The sequence below is a fragment of the Mandrillus leucophaeus genome, unplaced genomic scaffold, assembly GCF_000951045.1.
Source record: "Mandrillus leucophaeus isolate KB7577 unplaced genomic scaffold, Mleu.le_1.0 Scaffold10, whole genome shotgun sequence".
NCBI classification, from domain to species: Eukaryota; Metazoa; Chordata; class Mammalia; order Primates; family Cercopithecidae; genus Mandrillus; species Mandrillus leucophaeus.
In genome coordinates, this window is record NW_012098098.1 from 537,033 (window position 1) to 555,844 (window position 18,812).

The 18,812-nt window shown below is 43.4% G+C and overlaps 1 protein-coding gene across 1 annotated transcript in view; it reads left to right on the forward strand.

Moving 5' to 3' along the window:
• Positions 1–18,812, forward strand: part of CDH13 (cadherin 13) — a 643,409-nt gene that overhangs the window by 476,084 nt on the left and 148,513 nt on the right. The window contains exon 5 of the mRNA XM_011970562.1: positions 16,123–16,305. Coding sequence (XP_011825952.1) covers positions 16,123–16,305 — 183 coding nt within the window. The remainder of the gene's footprint in view (positions 1–16,122; positions 16,306–18,812) is intronic.

An 18,812-nucleotide genomic window follows, 5' to 3' on the forward strand; every position in this document is an offset into this window, starting at 1 on the left:
GGAAATGAAGAATTAATGTGTTGGGAAGAGGTTTAGAAAGGAAGAAATCACTTAGGAATTCTCTTACCCTGCTTTATTTTTCTTCAAATAATCCAACAAGCTGGGTATTTTATTATTTACGTATCTGTGTAGCATCTCACTCCCACATAGGGACAACACTCATGACAGAAGGGACCTCCTGTGGTTTGTCCACTGCTGTGTCCAGTATCAAGAACAGTGCTCAGTACAGCGTCATCAGCCATGAATATTTGTGGAATGCACAGACAGGAGATTGAAGGCTTGGATAGGAGAATATGTCCTTGGAGAGTGAAATGAAGGAGTGGCTAGGAACACACCCATGGATGGAGGAATTAACATGCTAACAGGGAATGAATAAATGGGAGGGGTAATGAATGTGCAAATCAGGGACTTAATACATAGACAGGGATGGGCATGTGGCTAGGGGATGATGGATGGAGGATAAAAGTGTGGACAGAGGATGAACGAATCATTCCACCAGAGACACGTAGGCAGCTGGCATGACTGAATTTGTTCCATTTCTTTCTATTAGGTCATTTTTTAACTGCAAAAACTGCAACTGCTTTTGCACCAACCTGATACATCTATAAGCATGTCTGGGGGAAGGGTCTCTCCTGCACCCTCACATGGTGGGGTTTATCTGAACATTAGGGTATAGTCCATAGTTAGGAGCGGCCCCGGAATTTAACAGAGAAAGACCCCGAACAAGTAACGCAGGTCAGGAGACCAGGATGGGCAGAGGTCCCGTGCAGGACAATGTGCAGGAAAGGACCCAAGCCAGGCAGCCTTGCAAGATGGCGGGATCAGTGGCCAAGAGGAGAACACGCACAAGAGGTCAGACGAAGGATCCTGCCAGGATGCAGATTGCTAGCCCCAGGATGAGGAAACAGGCCCAACAATCTTGAGTGTTTCATCAGAAAGCAATAAAAGAAAATTAAAATATAAAAATGCCGGGATGTTCCAAACAGCTCTTTATTGCTACAAAACTACCATGCCTGTGCTTCCGTCTCCAGGCAAATACTCAAAATAGTTTCCTGTTGATCCACTAACCCCATCATTCGTCCCCTTTCTGCATTAGGCCTATGGGTTAATGGATGCTGCCACCTGATCCCCGCATGATTTCCCACCAGCTCTATGAGCCTGGGTTCTGGAGAGGTGAAAGAGCATCTCCAGGTGGCTCAAAACTGTGGCTCCAGGTATTAGTCCTGCAGGCGGACTGCTCCCTGGGGCACATGTTCTCAGTCCACCAGTGGCCACGCCGTATCCACCCACCTGCTTCCTGGCACATGTGATGCACAGCCCGTGACCTTGGACCCAGCAGTAACCAGCATGCTTTCCAGTTTTGAAGGCAAGGACAGAGGCATACAAGGCACGCCTTGAGATCCTGTCCAATTTAGAATTTTGTAGGACAGATTCATGTTGTTGAACACATTTGAGTGATGAGAAACTTGGCAAATCTTGTTGGCACATCTCCCACCATGATTCCCTTTGGCATCCTTTGTGTCTGTCTGATTCTTCCAGCCCGGCCTTTGGATACCTGACAGGTGCCCACTTCTTAGGATGTGCCAGACACCATGCTAAGAGTTTGATCTGCGCTCATTCATTTATTCATCAGAATCACCTATGGAGTTAGCAAGGACCGTATCCCCATTTTACAGATAAGGAAGTGCTGAGGCTTACAGAGGTGAAGTTGTTTGTGTCAGGGCACCCAGCTGATGAGTGACAAAGCCAGACCCTCTGAGGTGGAGCACTGAGCAGAGGCCCGAATGGCAGACCGGTGCCAGCACATGAAGACCAGAGTCTGTCAGAGAGAACGACACAGGTAGAGTCCTGCAGCTTGAGCAACTGCATGCAAACCCATGGCAGAGCCCATGTGAATGAGGGAGAGAAGGCAGAGATGGGCAGATCCCAGAAGGCCTGGGAACCCGTGGGAAAGACTCTGGATTTTGTAAAGTAGAAGCTGTTGCAGGGCTGCGAAGAGAGAGGCATGTCAGCTCCATGAGGGCAGGAATGTGTGTCTTCTTTGTTCAGTGAAGATTCCCAAACACCCAGAATCGAGCCTGGCAGGTGGCAGGTGTTCAATGGCTTCATTGAATCAATGAATCATGTTTAAATTTGTAACAAGATAACTCTGACTGCAACTATGCAGAGGACAGGTTGTAGAGAGAAACTGGCAGGGGTGAAAATAGAGGAGAAGTCAAACACCTGGGTAGGAGATGATGAAATTGCCTGAGCACAGCTTCTGATGGCTCCACCAAGGTTGGTAGGGGTGGAGACGCAGAGAAATAGGCCCATTCAGCACATATTCTGCGTGCATGCAGCCATCACCACTATCTAGGGCTGGAACTTTTTCATCACCCAAGGGGAAACTTTACACCCATTAAGTGGTCATTCTCCATTCCTACCTCTCACACCCAGCCCCTGGCAACCATAAGTCTGTTTTCTGTCTCTCTGAATTTGCCTGCACAGACATTTCACAGAAATGGAATCATATAGTTTTTAAGAGTTGTTGCTGATGGACTGGATGTGAGAAATGAGAAAAGAGAGGAATCAGAAGATGACTCCTGGGCTTATCAGCCTACACAACATGAATAAATGGTGGTGCTCTTTGCCAAGGAAAGGGAGAAGGGGGAAAGACGAGATTTGTTTTGGTGGAGTCGGAATGTGGAATCATGTTAAGTTCGAGGTGCCCATTAGACACCCAGAGGCAGATGCTGGCTGTGACTTGGCACTTGCAATCCTGGATACAGGGCAGAGGCCAGGGTTGGAGGCGTGAGTGTGTGATTCCTCTCTCTTCACGCCCTGCAGCCGCTTCTACTTTACAAAATCCAGAGTGATGAAATTGCCTTCCAGGCAGTGTCTGGAAGTTCTCATCCAGGTGGTGACGGATGAAGACCTGCCATTGGCACCAGACCTCCTGAGCCATGTTAAGAAAAAGTCAACCAGATCCAGGCATTCTTACCCTTGAATGGTAAAGGTGATTCAGTAGCATCTTGATCAGGACTCCTGAGCCATTTCCTGTGGGAAAGTAAGCGTCTTTGAATGACTGCACCGAGAATCTTGGTCTTTGCCACCCTCCCCTACAGTTTGGGCAATAGCAGAGCCAATTTTGGGCACAAACACAAGCCATTCCCAGTTATCCTTTGCCTGTAATAGGAGTAAGACAGCATGGTGTAAAGAATTGCTTGATTTAAGGAGGCATTTCATGTCTCCAAGTCATTCTTTAGAGATTGACACTACTGGTGGCTTATGAATTTCAGATGTGGTACATTCTGGGAATGCCAGCTCCTGGGCTCCAGGAGAGGTGATTAAAGCACAGGCTGATGCCAATGTTTTTGGAGAATGAAACTTGCACTTCAGGTACAGTAAACTCAGGGCACTCAATTGGGCTTTATTCTTCCATATTCTTAGGAAAGACTGAAGTCACATGAACTGAAGAAGATCTCAGCCCTGCATATGTAATGGCAAAATGAAAGAAATAGTCTGTTTCTTTGAGACAGTAACAGACTGTGGATCCAGCTCATTGTAAAGAAACAGCCATATGAGTGATGTAAAGGGTGTTCATCCCTCAACACAGGACCGTTTATCTGTAGTGCCACTCTATTGCTGCATTGTTCCTGAGCCAAGTGTCCTGGCCACCGTGTCTCTGGGACAGTGAGTGGCATTATGAAGTCAAACAAGGTGTCCCCCATAGACCGTCAAGAAGACAGGCTGCTGCTTTTCAGGGATCTCTACTCGGATCCCCTTGGGATAGCTTCTGGGTTCATGAGTAGGCAGAAGCTCACTTAATTTCTGGATCTTCTTTGACCCCCAAAGTAGCACTTTAGACATAAAGTTCATCTATGCTCAGGATGGCAGCCAACCAGTAGCTCCAAAGTATCCCTTGACAATCAGTTTCTACTTTACCGAACAGCCAACCTTCCTCTGCAGTAGACCCCTCCTTTGCTGGAGAGGCTGTGGGCTGGGGATATGGAAAACAAACTGATGAGTGAAGGATGTGTCTGCAGAAATCAAACAGTCAGTGGAAGAGATGACCTCCACGAGACAGACCTGTGATTTGCTTGGCAAAGATACTGCATTCGCTTGCTTAGCAATGTCTGTGTACTCCTTGCACATAGAACAGCAAGAATTCACAACATTCCCCACCAGTGGCATCGTTCAGCACTGCCAGCCCCATGTCCTCACCAGCAAGGTCCCATGTCCTCACCAGCAAGGTCCCAACACAAGTTAGAATGTGCCACCGATTCTTTCATCATTTGATCTTAGAACTAAAAGGGACCTCAGTGGTTACCTCAAGCTGTTGTTCTCAGCCCTTGGCTGTTCATTAGAATCACAGGAAGGGTGTTTTCAGAAATACAAATGCCTCGGTCCCATCCAGGAACCATCTCTGAAAGCAGTACCCCATATCATTAGTGGGTTTGTTTTAAGGCTTTCAGATGTTTCAATGTGTAGTCAGGGTTAAGAATGACAGCTTTAGTCTGATACCCGTTTCTCAGATAAGTGAACTGGGTCTCAGAGAACTTGCACGATTTGCCAGAAATGTACCCATGAATCAGAGCAGCAGTCCACAACTTTTTTTTTTTTTTTTTTTGAGATGGAGTCTCACTCTGTCACCCAGGCTGGAGTGCAGTGGCACGATCTTGGCTCACTGCAACCTCCACCTCCCAGGTTCAAGCAATTCTCCTTTCTCAGCCTCCCAAGTATCTTGGACTACAGATGCCTGCCACCATGCCCAGCTGATTTTTGTATTTTTTGTAGAGATGGGATTTCACCATATTGATCAGGCTGGCCTCGAACTCCTGACCTCAGGTGATCTTCCTGCCTCGGCCTCCCAAAGTGCTGGGATTACAGGCAGAAGCCACCACACCCAGCCAATCCACAACCTTTTTGGCACCAGGAACTGGTTTTGTGGAAGACAGTTTTTCCATGGATCAGGGTTGTGGGGATGGTATTGGGAGGATTCAAGCACATTATATTTATTGTGCATTTCATTTCTATTATTATTACATTGTAATATATAATGAAATAATTAGACAACTACCATAAGGTAGAACCAGTGGGATCCCTGAGCTTGTTTTCCTGCAGCTAGATGGTTCCATCTGGGAGTGATAGTAGACAATGATAGATCATCAAGTATTAGATTCTCAAGAGGAATGCATAACCTAGATCCCTAGTGTGTGCAGTTCACGATAGGGTTTGTGCTCCTATGAGAATCTAATGCCACCACTGATCTGACAGGAGGTGGAGCTCAGGTGGTGATATTAGTGAGCAATGGGGAGCAGCCCATTGCTTGCTCTCCCATATGAAGTTTCACTTGCTCTCCCATAGCTCACCTCCTTCTGTGTAGCCCAGTTCCTAACAGGTTACAGACCAGTAGTGGGAATTGGGAACCACTAAGTTAGAGGCCAACTAGAATTTGCCCCACTTCATTGAATTTCCTACTCCTTTAAATCTGCAGAGTTGCATAAGCCAAACTGCAGTCAGTGTCTTTAGAAAGCAGACTATGTTATTGTTTCTTGAAAAGTCATTCTTCATCCAGATTCAGATATTTGTGGTCAAATGAGTATCTCTACAGAAAATCTCTCTGCTTCTCAGAATTAAACTATTTTCAATTATCTTGTCAGATGAACAAATGTGTTTTGCATTTTCTTAAGAGAGAAACTCAAGTGAAGGAGAGCTGCTAACGTCCAATGAAATAAAGTATCCAAGCCTGAAATTCAGAAAGAAAAAGAATGTAGGCATATTTGTCTTTGGTTTTTATTTTTCTGTCACCATCTAATGTAATATTTATTTCATCATTCCCCTAAGGCAATGATTTTCGAACTCTCTTTAGCAACATAACTTTTTTTTTTCAATCAAAATCCTAGGCAGGAATTCTAATATACAAAACAGATAAAATATAATTAACAGATTGCTCAGGCAGTTTAAATTCTTATTGTTTGAAGGAAAATGTTTGATGCCTTGGTAGGACTCCTGTACCATCTCAAACATTCTTGCTGGACTCAGTGGCTCACACCTATAATTGCAGTACTTTGCAGGGCCAAGACGTGAGGATCACTTGAGCCCAGGAGTTTGAGGCCAGCCTGGGCAGTATAGTGAAACCCCATCTCTACACAAAATTTAAAAGTTAGCTGGGTGTGATGGCACACACACCCAGCTACTGGGGAGGCTGAGGCATGAGGATCATTTGCGCTTAGGAGGTCAAAGCTGCAATGAGCCACAGTCACGCCACTGCAGTCCAGCCTGCGTGGCAGAGCAAGACCCTGTCTCAAAAAAAAAATAAAAAATAAAAAATCTTGGTTCTCAGGAACACAGTTTACCATTTGACCCAGCCATCCCATTACTGGGCATATGCCCAAAGGATTATAAATCATGCTGCTATAAAGACACATGCACACATATGTTTATTGCAGCACTATTCACAATAGCAAAGACTTGGAATCAACCCAAATTTCCATCAGTGACAGACTGGATTAAGAAAATGTGGCACATGTACACCATGGAATACTATGCAGCCATAAAAAAGGATGAATTCATGTCCTTTGTAGGGACATGGATGCAGCTGGAAACCATCATTCTTAGCAAACTATCACAAGAATAGAAAACCAAACACCGCATCTTCTCGCTCATAGGTGGGAATTGAACATTGAGATCACTTGGACACAGGAAGGGGAACATCACACACCGGGGCCTATTGTGGGGAGGGGGGAGGGTGGAGGGATAGCGTTAGGAGATATACCTAATGTAAATGACGAGTTAATGGGTGCAGCACACCAACATGGCACATGTATACATATGTAACAAACCTGCACATTGTGCACATGTACTCTAGAACTTAAAGTATAAAAATAAAATAAAAATAAAAATAAAAAAGAACCACCATTCCACTGCATCATTTTCCTGTCAGTCTTCAGTGGCCTTGTCTTTTCATTTTGTTTTGTAGGGCAAAGACCTGCTTTGTTACACAAGCCTCTTCTCCCTGAAAATGCATTTCATTTTTAGTTTTGCAAATGTGCAGGTCTGTATTTGGTGTAGACAGGGCCATGTAGAGGAAGAGTACAGTCATTGGAAAGTGGACTGTACCAGCTGGGCATCTTCCTCAAAAGCCATGGACTCTGCACTTTCTGTGTGTCTGCAGCCAACACAAGAAAACATCTCACAGGAAATGAATCAGAGAAGTGTGCCCTAAGGGGAAGAGGGAGCGATTCCTGCCAGGGCATGCAGTGAATGTTTCCCTCTCTTGCCCTTTGGTTCATTCCCCAGCACCTGTAGAGCCAGGGGGTTGAGGGATGCTTCATTTTCTCTCTCAGTGTTACGGGCCTCACAGATAAGTGCTGTCTAGGAACATCATTTTCCTTTCAACACAGGATCACCCTGGGTGGGTGGGTCACATGGGGGCAGGACATCAGTGAGGCGGACATTAGTATCAGTCCAGGATCAAGAACCACACTACCTGGGATGCCAATGAATTTTGGAGAGGACTCTTCACTCAGGGCACGTTTCTTTCTTGTTAAGATGCTATTCCTTGTTATTTTTGAACTGTTTCCACAGTCTAGTTTTGCATTTTCTCACCTGTTTAGTAACGGTGGATGGCTTCAGACATTTAACTGGGAAATCTCTGGATGTTTAATAGACCTTTCTGTAACTGTCCGTTACCATAACTAGTAGGTACTCTCACTTTGCATGATGGAGATAACATGCAAATACTTTTAGCAAAGCATCTGACACAAAAGGGAAACACAAAATTGTCCGTAGAAGAAATTAATGTTAGTTGGATCAAGAAAGGACTTTGATCATGTTTTCTTAAAAAGAATCCCTCTGTTTTAGACTGAAATCTTTACAGATGCAATGGCATGTCTGGGATTTGCTCCAAACAGTGCAGGATCAGGGAGGCGTGGCTGTGGAGATGAAGCACCAGAAGCTGGGAGTTGAGGATCTCTAAAGCCTGAAGACAGGCATGTGGGGGGTTATTATCCTATTCTACCTGCTTTTATACATGTTTAATATTTTTCACAACAAGATGTGAAAAAGAAAAAATACTTGAGAAAACGTCTATGAAACCCAAAGCACCATCAAAGGGACCACTCACCTAATGATTTCAGCAGATATCTTCAGAGTTGTTTTCCCCAGGGCGCCATTGTTGCAAGGAATGGAAACCTGCTCAAGGCGCTGGAGTGAAAATGAGATTGTTGATGGGAACAGAGGTTCCCACAGACAAGAGCACAGGGAACCTCGTGGGGTTGAGAGCAGGACTGGGAAACCAGTCAGCCACTGAGAAAACTTCCTATCTGTCTTTGTCTTTGAGTCACAGAAAAAAAAATCTCTTTTGTAAATTTTTCTCTCAATTTCTCCATTCTTTTGCTTCTCCATGCATATTGGATTTCTCTGAGAATTTATCCATATCCAAATGACAAAAAAATGGCCACCTCTTGCACAAATGCTGATAAACCTCTATTTCTCTCTTAGTTCAAATTTATAAAAGAAATAATCCCATTTTTCACGAATCAACCAATGGATTGGTTACCTCTGAGTCAGGTGATCATCTCTGGGTCCAATCAGCTATGGCCAAGGAAGCTAGGATCACATGTTACAAAATGACTCCCTAGTACCACTCTTTTCAGCAGGGACTGGGGGTGGATTTAGTTCCCTCAAATGGTTTATGGATTATGCAGGCGCCCTGAGCTATATCTACTCAAAACCGCTAAGATTTTCAGGAAAGAAATACTCTAATTTGCCATTTAGAAATTGTATAATCTCTGTCGTTTGAACTACAATTGAGTCCACTTTCCTTTCTCTCAGGAGAAATAGAGAAGATCTGTTTACTATTCTCATTGGGAGACTCTCAAACACATGTGCATTGTTATCTTTCCACCTCGGGTTTTTATTCTTGAGACAAAATAATTCCAAAAGTTAGTGTCTGCTTACAGCGCTGTTACTTTATGAAAGATGTGGCATTGAGCATTTTGGGGAATCAGAGATATGACTCCGACTCTCAAGCATCTCAACATTGGGAGGAGCATGCCCCAGGTTGTCTCTGCTTGACAGGCAGAGAAGTCTCTGCCAAGTTCTTTCTGTTCATGGTAACTGGAATTCTCACCTCTAGCATCTGATTTCTTTCTTTCCTGTGTGAGTTACCTCCCATGGGCATTAAAAATCAGGTCTCTGACACCACTCTGTATCTTCAAAGAAAACAAATCATTTATAGAATTTTAATGAGATAAAGAGAGGAGAAGGCTGGGCACAGTGACTCATGCCTGTAATGCCAGCAATTAGGTAGGCCAAGGCAGGAAGACCACTTGAGCTTAAGAGTGTGAGACCAGCCTGGGCAACTTAGTAGGACCCCATCTCATCAAAAAAATGTATATATATTTAAATTAGCCAGTCATGGTGGTTTATGCCTGTGGTCCCAGCTAAGGCAGAAGGATCATTTGAGCCTAAGAAGTCAAGGCTGCAGTGAGCCGTGATCACAACACTGCATTCCAGCCTGGGCAACAGAGCAAGACCTGCTTCAAAAAAAAGGAGAAGGAAAAGATCCTCACCAACGACTGGGACTATGATGATCTAGTGGGTTCCTGAATATTCTTTCGTCTTGCTCCTGTAGTCACTTTAAGGCCTGGCTATGCCTATTCTACTGTGACCTAGCTAGGGAAGGACTTAGTAGGTTCCAGTCATCTTGAGGACTTGCCAATGAACATACTATGGTTCTTAGTCAAGCAACCACAGGCCCTTGTGTGGCTCTGTTATTAATCGTTTCTGAGACATAGGGCTTTCTTAAGATATTGAATGAACTTTATTTAGATCTCTGTACTGTATACTCTTAAAAATTTTTATGTAAACATATATCTTATGTATATTTTATATAATTATAGTTTTAATATTTTATATTACATATTATATGTGTGTGCACATAAACATGATGTGGAGGCTGAAAATGTTCTCATATGTTTTCTTCTAAGAACTTTACTGTTTACCTTTCACATTTTGTGTATGGTGTGAGGTAGGAGTCAGGATTCATTGTTTTCTCCAGATGGATTTCCAATTGATCCAGCACCATTTACGGAAAGACCGCTACCTGGAAACTAAATCATGTCAAAACATAAAAACATTCATAATTGGCCACAGGTACAGCCTTGGATGTGTGACAGTGAGAAATGGTTTTAGAAGTGGTAGAAAATAAATTGTCAGGATATGTTATAGATGTACAATACCTACAAAGAAAGGGGACACTGGAGGGAATACTAGCCCTCTCATTTACTTATGTATTTTTGTGCCTAGTGGAGTCTCCAGCATGCAACAGATACAACAAGTATCTATTAAAATGAATTGTTGTATCTTTCCATTCTGATATAAATCCTAATCATAGAAGAAAACCAGATATCTAATGCAGCTTTCCCTTCCAAATGTGGACATGATAGGATTGACATCATTTGCCTCGTGTCTGTTGTTGGAGCATAACAAGAATGAGCAAGTGTGTGAATGCCAGGCATACATAAGTGAAATAAAAAAGCTTCTTCCACAGCACTCGAGGAAAATAAAATACATATATACATAACTACATTATAAGGCAGACTGTGTTAAGAGCAGAAAGAGTCACAGGGGTTTAAACCAAATTCTCCAATTTCTTAGTAAGAATTTCATATGATACAGGGCAAAATCCATCATCATTATCCTTGCTAACAAATACTGACTCCTTGTTATACATACGCCAGGCAATTTGCCAAACTCCTTAAATGCATTATCTTATTTATATCAGTAACAGTTGCTACCCATTAGACTATTAGGAAGAGTCTTCCAGTAGGCTGTATCTTTTTTGTAAACGTAGACTCAAAAATGTTTGCAAGTTACATTTCTGATGGTCTCTCCCCTACCCTTTTATCATCACAAATAGAAATTAGTGACACCCTGTCTTTTAATTTTTTAAATCAAGGCCCAGATGACTACATCCCAGCTTTTCAAGTTCCATATTAGCTCTCTGTGAAACTTTAGGGTTAATGGCTCATGAACTTGGACTAGTATTCAAGTCAAACATGCAAGTGGTCAAGCATGCAAGCTTGCATATATCCAGTCCTTTAAAATTGTCCTCTGTCACTTCTTTCCTATCTGTGTCTTTCCAACCTTCTGATCATTATTTCCATCTTCCATGTTAATCTAAAGGTCAACTTTCCGCTCTTGGAGGAAGAACATGCATTCTTGGTGCATAATAAAATTCAAATCCCTCTTCCCGCTAGTGATGGCCTTTGTGGCTCATCCAGGCAGCCTCATCCTAAATGTCTATGATGTAACTCAAAGAAAATAAAATTCTCAGTTCTGAATTTGGAGGGAAGAGCAAATAAGCCCAGTACATAGTCCCAACAAGCCACAGTGATTGTGTAAAAATACGTTTTATATCTGGCATTTGATTTGCCACACAGTTTAACAGAAAAATAACTTTATCTATTTTTTCCAGTTAAAGGTAGTAATAGTACAATCAATAATTCCTCCTGCTCTAGTGTGGTAAATTAATGTCTGTCTATTGTTTTTAAATCACAAAGTGAGCATTGCTATAGAAATGTAAAATGGTACCATTTCATTTTAATCTACTTAATTTTCCTTTCTTGAATTATATAATGGGGTTAAAACGTTGAATAGAATTAATAGAATGAGTATTTAATTAAGCAATAATGAGCTTCTAAATGGATGCTCAAAGAAACTGCTTCATAGTTTATGCAGAAATCAGATAATGGTCTTAACAAAGACTATAATAATTGTGTTGAACATTTTCCATATGTAATTTTTTTTTTTTTGTATTCTCTCAGGAGTAAATTTAAACATAACCCAGTTCCTTGATTAGGCTACACTTTGCTTTCAAAGTAAATCCCAAATGCCTTTCCATGGCCAACAGGGCCCTGCATAAACTGACTCTACCACCTCTGGAGTCTGATGTCAAAGAGTTCTCTCTGGCTCTCCCCTTCATTCCAGCCACACCCAGCTTGCCTTTGCTCTGCAAAGGCACCTGTGGCTCTTCCTGCCACCTGGCCTTTGTTCCTGCTCTTTCAGATGCCAGGTGTGTTCTCACCCCCTTCACCTCTCTAAGGCCTCCTCTTCTTTCAGTTCTCAGGGAATTTTTCCCTGATGATCCTCTCCAGACTGGATCAGATACCCGCCTACACACACACAGAGAGAGACTCCTCGAGAACTGTGATTTTATTCCTTGACAATTAACACATTGTTATACATTTCTTTCCTATCTGTCTCTCGTTTCAGCCTGCAGTTTCCATGAGGAAATATCATGTCTGTTTTGTTTAGTGGTGTATCCCTGGATGGATGGATGGATGGATGGATGGATGGATGGATGGATGGATGGATGATAGATGGATGGATGGATGGATGGATGGATGGATGGATGGATGGATGGATGATGAATGGAATGATAGATAAAGAGATGGATGATGGATGGATGCATGGATAGATAGATGGATAAATAGATGGATGGCAGGTAAATATCGTTGTGGACCCATCCAAGGACACATGAGGGCCACAGTGCACATCTCTGAGAATTCCTAGCACATCAGCACCTTTCCATTCTACTTGAATTCATTTGCTCACACACTAACAAGGTATTCTATACCAGCCCCTTCAGCAGGTGCTGCAGATATAAAACTATCAGTGTCGTGAAAGAAGCTGCACAGGTTTGTCTCACTTATACGTGGCCTAAATATTAATTTTATTAATTCAGTCATCCACCCATCCACCCACTTACCCATCCATCCATCCACCACCCATCCATCCATCCACCCATCTGTCTATCCATCTATCCATCCACCCACCCATCCACCCATCCATCTATCCATTCATCCATCCCATCTTCAGACCTGCTCGTGTGTTGGATCAGGGCTAACTCATCCATCAGGCACGGTTATCATGTGCTAGGACCCTAAAATCAGAAAGAAATAAAAATAACTTTTAGGGTAAAATAAATTTTTAATTCTTTTCTTCACATCATAAAAATAATTTTTTCTGAGACAGGTTCTTGCTCTGTCACCAAGGCTGGAGTGCAGTGGTGTAATCATAACTTACTGCGGCCTCAAACTCCTACACTCAAAGATCGTCCCACCTCAGCCTCCTGAGTGTGTGGGACCACAGGCACGTGCCACCACACCTGGCTAATTTTTTACAATTTTTTTTTTTTTAGAGGGTATCTCACTATGTTGCCCAGGCTCATCTTGAGTTCCTGGGCTCAAGTGATCCTCCCACCTCAGCCTCCCAAAGAGCTAGGATTACAGTGTTAGAATACCATGCCCAGCCCCCAAAATAAATTTTTAAGGCACATTACTCTATTATGGTAGGAGGGGTTGATAAAGGCAAAGGTGCCTGGGGTCCACCAGTCATGGCACAGCTCTGCTGGAACACAGAGGAGATCAGTCCATCCCTGGTCTTCTGGAACACTCAGACTAGTGGCAGAATCAGGCGTCCGTCAACAAGTCAGTCCCTCTTAGTCTTCCTTCTCTATGGCTTTGTCCCTTCACATTTCCTCAGCCCTCGCCTCTGCTGCCAGATCCCACTTCCTATACTTAAGATCGTTCATTCATTCAACAAATATCTACTGAGTTTCTTCTGTGCACCTAGCACCATGCAAGAGACTAGAGATAAACCCATGAAGAGACAGGTGCACATAGAGCCTCCAGCCTCCTCAAATCATGGTTTGTCACAGCGTTTTCATCTTGGCAATGACACCCGCTTTGACAGAGCAACTTCTCACTTATGCACTGGACATGACAGCATTTCTACCTGACTGGTGGTTCCCAGCATCCTCTAGCCTTAGCCCATTTCATGCCCACATGATTGACACCTGGTTTCCTAAGGTACAGGTGTCGGAAGAGCCACAAGGACAGGTTATAAGCTGACATCTGCTGTGATCTTCAGGGACAACCAGTCCTCTGGCTCTGGACTGCAGCAAGCAGGTGAAGGAAGGACTGGCCTAAGCCCTGGGGATCTGAGGTGGGCACGAATGACAGAACTGGTTGGGAGCAAAGATTACCGGAAACCAGGAGACTTAGGTCTGATCTTTGGGTCACTAAATGACTTTGGGCAGCACTCTTCCTTCTTCCTTCCTTCCTTCTCTGTGCTATCATCTTCCTCTGTAATATGAAGGGATTAGATCACTCATGTGTCACCAAGCCCCCTTCTGGCTACATGGCAGATGGCATTAATTGATCACAGCACTCTTTCCTGCTGAACCCAGATGTACTGCAGGCCTGTCCACACCAGACTCAGACAGCTTCACCCATTCACAAGGGTAGGTCCTGTCATTGACACCTGCCTGCCATCCTTAGACTTGGACTCCATCCTGCTTCTTGCCCCTACTACATATTAGATTTGTCTAGTCAGATGAAGAAAATACTGAGTCCCAGGCTTTACCCCAGAGCCTGGGGAATCTGAATTGGTCTGGGGATTCTGAATCTGAATTGATTCCCTGACTGATGCCTGATTCTGCCACTTGCCTGCATGTTCCAGAAGACCAGAGATGGACTGATCTCCCTTGTGCTCCAACCTGGCTAGAGGACCCCAGGCACTTTCTCCTTCATCAATCCCTCCTACCATAATAGATTTTCATGCACTTTAACCTTGGGGAATCCTGAATTGGAATAGGACTCAGGAAGCTTTTTCAAAGCCTCTGGGAGGTTCTAATGTGCAGACAGGGCTGAGAACCATTAGTATAGTTTTCCAGCTCAAGAATGCTATGATTTTTTGAGAAGAGGAGAAGATAGAAGATAGGTAGACATTAAACAAGAATCATATGAATCAGATCAAAATAATTGCCCCCTGGAGCTGTTTCTGTGTGACAGCAGCCTCAGTATCCCTCCTCGTTCCCACTATTTTCTAGCCTCCATGCATGTTCTAAGAATTTTCCAGCTCTCCTTTTATGGAAGACAACTCTTCTGGGTTTGCCGAGGTGCAATAAACAAATTAGTTCCAATCCCCGCCCCATCTCCTGAGAGGCCTCAGGATTAAGGTTTATGATTAATGATTTGCAAGTCAATTAATCAGTCACTGCTTTTGAAACCTCATTTCTCAAATTACTTTTCTTTGAACACAAGGGCTTTTTGACATCATCTTACTGTCTCTAGATTCACTTTCCTACTAATCGAAATTCCAAGATATTTCTTCTTCTTGTCAGCTTATTGGTGTTACTTGTTTATAAAATATTTGCAAACAGATTACTATTTACCTGTAGTGTGTCAGAGGTAAGCACCAAAACAATACTTTATGCTTCCAGCTCAAAGGAATGTGCTAATGATAGCTCATGAAATTCTCTATGAGAAAGTTGATTTTTCATTTATTGATTTATTTTCACCACACCTACTTGCAACAAGTATTTGAGATGTATTACAATAGAAACACAGGTACAACAAGGCTCCAAACAATTGATGTAGATGATTTCTTAGAAAATGGTTTCTAAGGTCCTATTAAGAGTGGATATGGAGTGGAAAGAATGGGACTGGTTTTCTTCATTCGAGAAAATAGCAGGGTCTAGCAGAGGATCTGGAGTCAAACCCCAGTCTCTTCATTTACAAGTCTTAGCGCTTTACTCATCTGATTATGTTGTTGTTTTGGGGAGGCAAGGCTGCGAGAACAAATGCAAACAAAAATGGCTTGAACTCAATCGAAAATTGTTTCTCATTCAATGATAGTTCAGGACAGGTGTTCTTGGCCTCCAGGTTTCTCCCCTCCATGTGGTGACTCAGGGACCCAAGCTCCTCCTCCCCTGTGGCTCCCTGCTCCCTTGGGGTTTTGTGGTCCTCTGCATTCAGGTAGGCAGAGGGTGAAAAAGCCCAGAAAGGAGGCACAGCTGTTCTTTTCACCCTCCCACCACAGAGTAGCACAGCACAGCCATGGTCAGTATCATTCCTGCCTACATTCTGCAGAAGAGAAGTTAGTCTCATGGCCTCACCTAAGTTCAAGAAAAGCTGAGAAGAGGAGCATAGTATCTTCCAATCATAATCCTCCTATGTTATTTATGTTTATGTGAGATGATGTGTGTAACATACCCAATGCAAAGCATGTAATGGACTATGTGTGTTCAATATAGTGACCATTACCATCTGCTTTTTTTTTTTTTTGCAGTTTCAAGCCACAGTCGAGGAAGGAGCTGTGGGAGTTATTGTCAATTTGACAGTTGAAGATAAGGATGACCCCACCACAGGTGCATGGAGGGCTGCCTACACCATCATCAACGGAAACCCAGGGCAGAGCTTCGAAATCCACACCAACCCCCAAACCAATGAAGGGATGCTTTCTGTCGTCAAAGTAAGGGTGCTTCCAACTGCCCCTTTCTCCTCTTGCAAGTGTGGAGGACCCTATGAGGGGACTCATAGAATCACCGAGTTTAGAAGGCCACAGATAAATTCTCCCAGTCTCCTCCTTCTGGGAATTAACAAAAGAAAATGCTTATGGCTTAAGGGTGCCCTCCTGTCCTCAGCAGCATAAACAAGCAGCCATCAAACAAACCTGTTTTATAGGTTCTAAAATACCCAAACTTACGTGTAACTTTAAGAAAACCAATCTTAAGTGGATTATTTTTGTTTTTGTTTTTGTTTTCTGAGACAGTCTCACTCTGTCGCCTAGGCTGGGGTGCAGTAGTGTAATCTCAGCTCACTACAGTCTCCATCCCCTAGGTTCAAGTGATTCTCGTGTCTCAGCCTCCTGAGTAGCTGGGATTACAGCTGCCTGCCACCATGCCTGGCTAGTTTTTGTATTTTTAGTATAAATCGAGTCTCACCATGTTGCCCAGGCTGGTCTCAAACTCCTGGCCTCAAGTGATCTGCCTGCCTTGGCCTCCCAAAGTGCTGGGGTTACAAGTGTGAGCCACCATGCCTGGCCCAAACTTAAGTTTTAAATGAAATTCTTTATACATTTGCTAAGGAATTATTAACAGATATGCCAAAATGAGACATGTGAAGGTGTTTTTAGAGATCTGTGCTCAAAATGTGGCTATGACATGTCTTCTTAATCTTTCTTAGCAGAACTCAATTATTCCTTAAAAACACACACACAACATAATTATTGGTGTAAACCCTCTGTGAGCCTTGCTGACTCACACACTGACCCTCTCGCTGGCAACGAGTAGAACAAGGAGGAAATGTAATTATAAATGTAAAACCTCTGGCTCATGCTGATAATCCAGAAATATTACTGGGGATGGTGGCACAGAAGGCTTGCTACAGGTGGCCTTGGCATTCCGAAAGGAGTCATTTCTACACAGTTTCACTCTTAATAGGAAGTTCTGGGGAGAGTTTCTGCCAGAGACCAGGACCTTCATGGGAACACATTTTCTTTTCTAGTGGATGAAGCCATTTTCCTGAGCAGCAGGGATCAATCATATTTATAGTCATAGTAGCAGTGGGCAGAGGAGGGACGTGGCTGCCCACTCCCTGTGTGCCCTAGGCCAAGATACCCATGTTTTCTGTGCCTCAGTTTCCCCATCCATAAAATGAGAATGATAATAGAACCTACCTCTTAGGGTTGTTGTTGAAATCCATTGAGTTGCTATAATGAAGGCTGGGTGGCTTATAAACCACAGACATTCATTTCTCACAGTTCTGGAGGTTGAAAAGTCCAAGATCAACCTTCCAGCAGATTCTGTGTCTGGTGAGGACCCACTTTTGACAGATGTCCATCTTCTCTCTCTATCTTCACATGGTAGATAGAGTAAGGCAGCTCTCTGGAATTGCTTTTTTTTTTTTTTTGAGATGGAGTCTTGCTGTGTCACCAGGCTGGAGTGCAATGGCATGATCTCAGCTCACTGCAACCTCCACTTCCTGAGTTCAAGTGATTCTCCTGCCTCAGTTTCCTGAGTAACTGGGATTACAGGTACATGCCACCACACCCAGCTGATTTTTGTATTTTTAATAGAGATGGGGCTCACCATGTTGGCCAGGCTGGTCTTGAACTCCTGACTTCAAGTGATCTTCCTGCCTCAGCCTCCCAAAGTGCTGGGATTCCAGACATGAGCCACTGCACCCTGCCAAATCCTGTTTTGCTCATATCTATTTTCCTTGAGCTGTAGCAAACACATTTTGGGGAGGACTGAGCTCCAGGGTGTGTGATGGAGATGTCTATTTACCCAAGTTTTATCTTCAAGTTGCAGGTTTGGAAAATTGCCTGACAGCTTTTATAGACTCAGGATTAGCCACAGAGGACAGCCAGTGGCTATGTCATTCTATGACTTTTACAGCTTCGAAAGTGCAGCAGCCACGGACACAGAGGGCCAGTGCCAGGGTTTCCTGATAACTTTGCCATTGCCTAATACGTTAGTGCTTTTATGTACTTCGTGCATCACTGCTAGTCCCCATGAATAATATGCAGTACTGTAATTGCTTATTCGTACATAGTACATTCATATATAAGAGTACATTACAAACCTAGTCTACATACATATAAGCACGTATTAACAATTCCTTAATTAACTACCACATATCTACTGTTGTCAAGTACACAATAAAACCTAACCCATACGAATATTGACCTGTACTAGAAATCCTTAATATTATGTAGTACATGCATTCGTTCATTGGACATAGCACATCTCAGTCAAGAAGTCCCTCACCAACAAGGATATCCCCTACCAAATTTTGGCCTCTGAATATACCAGCCTCTGAGAAATCATCATCCCGCTCAGCAGTACTACCCTCCTCGCTCCAGGCCCGTAACACTTGGGGGTGACTATCCTGAAACTATACCTGGCATCTGGTTCTTACTTCAGGGCCATAAAACTAAGTAAGATCACCCACATGTTCCTCTTAAATAAGACATCT